Source organism: Eupeodes corollae, chromosome 2, assembly GCF_945859685.1.
Source record: "Eupeodes corollae chromosome 2, idEupCoro1.1, whole genome shotgun sequence".
Classification (NCBI taxonomy): domain Eukaryota; kingdom Metazoa; phylum Arthropoda; class Insecta; order Diptera; family Syrphidae; genus Eupeodes; species Eupeodes corollae.
The window spans coordinates 141,329,397-141,334,901 of NC_079148.1; the positions used below are offsets into that span (position 1 = coordinate 141,329,397).

General features: G+C 40.7%; 1 protein-coding gene across 2 annotated transcripts; it reads right to left on the bottom strand.

The window, feature by feature from the left end:
* Positions 1 to 1,008: 1,008 nt before the first annotated feature.
* Positions 1,009 to 5,161, bottom strand: LOC129944665 (uncharacterized). Of its 2 annotated transcripts, none has more exons than XM_056054258.1 (2): positions 1,419 to 5,161; positions 1,009 to 1,345 (listed from the first exon to the last, which is right to left on the bottom strand). In XM_056054258.1, the coding sequence occupies exon 1, from the start codon at positions 3,742 to 3,744 to the stop codon at positions 1,456 to 1,458; it is 2,289 nt and encodes a 762-aa protein (XP_055910233.1). In that variant the 5' UTR covers positions 3,745 to 5,161; the 3' UTR covers positions 1,009 to 1,345; positions 1,419 to 1,455. The 2 variants fall into 2 exon arrangements, with proteins under 2 accessions (XP_055910233.1, XP_055910232.1); XM_056054257.1 differs by having other exon boundaries at positions 1,009 to 1,363.
* Between the last annotated feature and the right edge of the window lie 344 nt (positions 5,162 to 5,505).

Sequence of the window (5,505 nt, forward strand, 5' to 3'; positions counted from 1 at the left end):
TTATGAAAATTCTATCTATCTCATAAATAATTTAACAACAATCCATAATATTTGTATTCCAATCACATAATTCACTCGCGCTTAAAAAACCTCTCTAAAAAAAGCAACAAGAGTATCAATGGAGTGTCTCCTTTAGAAGAAAAGACAACAGCTCAAAATGAAAAGAAGATAATCTGCAACCAATGATGATTCCTCAGCTCTTATCGACTGACGGACGACTCCAATCTCGCAAAGTAATCACAACAAAACAGTGATGATGATCCAGAAAAAAAGAAGAAAAAACAAAGAAACAATAAAAAGAAGAAGAAGAACGAGAAGAAGAAGGAAAACAAAAAGAAGAAAAATAATAAGAAAAAACACCTTTCCATCTTATGGTACATATATATTATTTTTATTTAATGTTTTTGGCTAGGAATTATTCTTTTTTGTTTTTATTTTTTAATGTTTTTTTAAAATTTATTTATTTTCAAAAACAAAAATAACTGTGTTACTTTTTGTTTTTTTATTTTATCATTTTTAAAATTATTACATTTACAATATAGGTACATCGAAAAAATAAAAAAAAGAATAAACATTTTTATATATTTTTTGTTTTGTTTATTTATTTTTCTATAATATTAAATATAATTTCTTGTTTTTTAAAGTTTTACTTTTATTTACTGGTTGATTTTTTTAAATTTTATTTTTAAGTTCATATTCCTACAGTAGGTTGGTTTTTCATCTCTTAGTTTTTTTTTCAATCTCTTTTGAGAGGAGTTGAATTCTTTTTAAGAAATAAAAAGCTCCTCCAGTTCGCGTCTTGGACTCGTTTTTTTTTGTGTTTTTATTTTGTGTATATTTTTGTTTTATTTAATTAAATTTACTTATTTCCTTGCATAACTAATTTAAAATTTAAAAATTTAAAATTTTTGTCGAATGACTTTTATTTATTTTTAATAATTCTCAGAAAAAATTGAATAAGAAAAAATTGTATATTTTTATATTTTAAGAGTTTCAATCTTGTTTACGTTTTTTTTGTTTTTATTTATTTATATTTAATTATTTAAAATCTTAAATTTAATAAAGTTTGAAACTTTTATCTCGTTTTTTTTTGTTGTTTTTTGTTTTTGTTTTGAAAAATAATTAAATTTAAATTTAAAAACGTGGTGCTGGGCGTTTTTTCTCTTGTCGCTTCGCTTTGCTTCTCGCTCGGTCGTCGTCGTAGGGTACCCATTCCTGTTCCGCTATCTATGATCTATCTATCTATCTACTTTATATCTCTGCTGCTCCTCTCGTTGCTTAGCTTAAAGACTAATAATTGGTTCCAATTAATTAAGCGATCCTTAACCTGTGTTTGCTGTTTCTGCTGTTTTTTTTTGTAAGCCTTGAGTTCGACATCAACATTGGCGTTAACTTATTTTTTAAAAGACTTAACTCACCTTCTTCTAGTTCGTCTTCGTGTTCGTGTTCTTCCCATCAGTTGAGGTCTCTCCGAAAACCATCCTCGATGTTGGGATCTGCTATCATGGAACTCGGATCGGAGAGCATCTGCAAACCGGCCGGATCCATTTGGCCAAGGTCCAAGTCGAGAGTGTCGAAGATTTCCTTGGAGTAGTCGGTGGATGAGAAGTCAGAGAACACAATCGACGGGATGTTGGGCGTCGTCGAGGTGGGCGTGGTGGAGTTGTGCATGTTGGAACTGGTGTTGTTGGGCATTCCACCACCTCCGCCGCCGCCCCCGTCGTTCGTATGATGAGACTTTTGTTGCTGCTGTTGCTGTGCTATTGATGAAATGTCATTGACTAAGTTCGAGTTGTTGTTACTGGGACTATGCGGATTGGGACTGTGCGGGCTGTGTAGGGGCGAACAACTGGCACTGGCCGTCCCCGCTCCTCCTGTCTGACACGACGATGAATTGTTGTTGTTACTGCCAACGACGACAACTCCTCCAGCGTTGCCACTATTGCTGCTAGGACCCAGATTACTGCTACTGCAGTTGTTAAGTGAATTCTGGTTGCTCAAGCTCAGATAAGGATCACCGCCGCTGTTTCCGCCGCTATTCGTGTTCGTTCCACTGACGACCTTCGAGCTGCCACTGCCACCATTGCCATTCTCAGTGCTGAACTGCTGGTGATGGCCGAAGAAGGAGTCGTCGAATTGCAGCGACTGCGAGTAACTATTGTGCGGTGAGTGGAGGTCCTGCTGCAGGCTGGTCGGGATGTACTGGGACTCACTCTGCGCCGCCGTGTCCACCAGCGAGAATTCCGCGAAGTGGTTGTGAAACGAGGGATTCAAGTTGTTGCTTCCGTTGCTGTAGTCGCCGCTGGGCGAGAACCTGTCGTAAGTTTGAATGTTTTTGTCGCTGTATTGTTGCTGCTGTTGGTGCTGGTTGTGTCGGATTGGACTGTTGGGGGCACTGTTGTGCAGGTCGTGAGGCGAATTCGCCACCATCAGACCGGGGCTGGCTGAACCCGCTGGCGAGGGCGGATTATGGTGCTGAGGATTCCGGTATTCCGTCAGATTGCTACTGCTGGTCGCTACGTTGTTCGTGGCGGGAGATATGCTTCCACCGCCACCGCCTCCTCCGGTTGTGGGCAGATTTCCATATGAACTGTGTAGCGTCGATGATATGTTGTTGGGCGATTGATTCACCATCACGGGGAGGTTTGTAAAGGACAAATGCGACTGGCCTCCGCCAGGAGAGTGTTGTTGCTGTTGATGCAGTTGTTGTTGCTGCTGTTGTTGTTGTTGAGACTGCGACTGCTGCGTTTGGTACGATTGATTGCTGAACGGGCTCTGCGACTGCTCGCGTTCGATTCGCATATTGTGCTGTGTGATGGCGGATGGTGAAGGCGATGGCACATTCGAGAAATGCACGGAGGTGAGGTCGGGAAGCGAACCCGTATTTGCCATAGCCATGGCCTGCTCCTGCAGCGTCTTATACACGCTATTTGTCGGCCCACATGCATTGAACTGCAACTGCGACGACTTAACCATCGAACTCTGTTGGTGTGGATGCATATTGTGGTGGTTCATCTGTACCTGCTGCTGCTGTTGGTGATTCTGTTGGTGTTGTTGTTGCTGTTGTTGGTGGTTCAGTTTGTGGTGATTGAGTTGGTTCTGCATCTGCATCTGCTGCAGATTGCTGCTGCTGTGCGAGTGCTGTGTCGCAACCATGTGCTGTTGTGGTTTTCTCCTTTGTGCTATCGGGCTGTGGCCCACGGAGGCGGCAGGGGAATGAGATCTCTGGTTCGGATGATATTGCTGTTGCTGCAGATAAAGTTGCTGTTGCGGTGACGTACCGTAGATGGGGTTCTCTGGGCCCAGAATCAGACTCTGGTGGATGGCCGAGTCTGAGTTAGAGCGACGCCAATTGTTGTCCATCGAGGGTGGCGAGAGATAGATCCCCTGATTGCTGTACGGGGAACGATCTGTCTTGCGGTCCGAGGGTCTTCGCATAGGACCCACTCCCACACTCCTACCACGGGATTCCCTGTAAGCTGTTGGCGAACCACTTCCTCCATTTCCATTTCCTCCCCCTCCACCACTACCGGGAATCGGAATTCCACCACCTGAATTGCCACCAGAAGATTGTTGCTGTTCGGGACTCAGACAACAACCGATGCGCTGCTGAGAAGTGGACAAAGGCTCGTCTCTCTTCGTCGCGAACACCTCTTTCATGATTTTCTCGAACTCTGCCGTGCCCTCGGCTTGTTTTTGTTTTTGCAGAGCGATCTTTTCACTAAATTTGCGCGGATTTGCCATACTGTCAAAATTTTTTAAATGTTGTTTTGGTTCTTGATTGTTATTTTGGGTTCTGGTTCTGGGTCAGGCACTGTCACACTGATTCACACACTCCTAGACCTAAAACTTCACAAAAATATGTCGACGATTGTGGCGAAGAAGTCAAAGACGAAGGCAATGAATGGCGAGCTTTCGTGTCGCTCTCGTCGTCGTCAATTTCTTCCTTTTCATCCAATGCTGCCGCAGCGGCAGCTACAGCGATAGCGACAGCGCAGCGCAGCGCCTGCTTCCCTTGCTGCTTCCTCCAATAAGCAGAAGCAGAAGCAGAATTTGAAAAACAAGCAGCAGTGAAAAAATGTCGCCTCCTTGCCACCTTCTCTTCTCTTTACTTTACTTCACTTCTCTTTTATTTTCAATTTTATTATTATTTTGGATTTTTTCGATAACTCGTTGTTTTGTCGTGGTTTTTATTTTTATTTTTATTTCGAGCCTATTTTTGTTTTTAACTGTTTTTTTTTATCGCGTTTTGTTCGCAGTTCGCACTGTTTGTCCGTTTGTCAGATTGTCGTCGTTTTTCGGAGGCTGGTCTTTCTTTTGCTTATTTTTGTTGCTTTTGCTCGACTAAAAACAATAAAAATATATTTTTTTCTTTTCAATTTGACACACAAAACTAATGACACACACTTGGTTTGGTTGGTTGGTAGGTTGTTGGTTAAGCAGGGGAGCTGAGCTGCTGCTGGTGCTGCTCTTGTAGAGTTTTTGACGAGTCGATAACCAGCAGAGGCCAGCACACATCAAGTCGAGTCAAGTCAAGACAACGGCGAACGGCAACGGCAACGATGAAGACGACAACGGCATCAACGACGACGACTACGACAACGACGACGACGATGACAACGACGACGAAGATGAAGACGGAACACGGAGAAGGAAAAAATAAAATATAAAATTCTGCGTGTTTTTCCCTGGTTAGAGAGAAAAATATAATTTTCTGTGTTTTTTAATTTTGAAATGTTATTTTATTGGATTCTGTGGCTGGTGCGAGAGAAATTATTCTTTATTTTATTTTCTTTTATTTTTCTAGTTTTGATTTGAACTACAATCCAAAAACTACTTGCACTTGCACTCCACTCTCATCCACTGTGTTTCTGTTTCACTGGCACTTCTGGTGCTGTGCTGTGCTATGGTGCTGGTCATCTCTTACTCTTGCTCTTGCTTTTGGTATTATAGAATTTTTTATTTTTATGTTTGATGGAGCAGCGAGTTTGGATGAGTTCTATCTCTTGCGCACTGATGGCATAGAATAAAGTGGGATATAGATTATTTGGAATACACTAGAGTTTTGTTAGTAGATTTTTCTTCTTCTAAATAAGAGAAAAATATATATTTTTCTTTTTATAATAAAACGAAAAAAAAAGTGTAAGTTCTAATAAAATTCTGGCTGTCAGTTTTTCGAGATTTGTCACATGAAGTTGGTTGGGGTTGGAGAAAATTGAGAGAAGGTTTCTTTGTTTTGTGAGGTCGAGGAGATGTTGGAATTACTTTTGCGCAGTAGTTGGTTGGTTGGCAGATGAAGTACAATTTTTATTTTGTAGGGTAGTGTTTGGATTATTTGGGTTTTTGTATTACAGTCGGTTTTTAATATAATTGATGTTTAAAAATATTAAAAAACAATTTAAAATGGTCTTTTAAAAGTAAGACAAACACAACATTGTTTTCAACAATACATTGTATGATGATTTTACAAAATCTTTGTCATGCAGTTTAAATTATTAAAGTGTC

Coding starts and splice junctions, on each gene's coding strand:
- LOC129944665 (XM_056054258.1), bottom strand. CDS start 3,744: ATGGCAAATCCGCGCAAATTTAGTGAAAAGATCGCTCTGCAAAAACAA.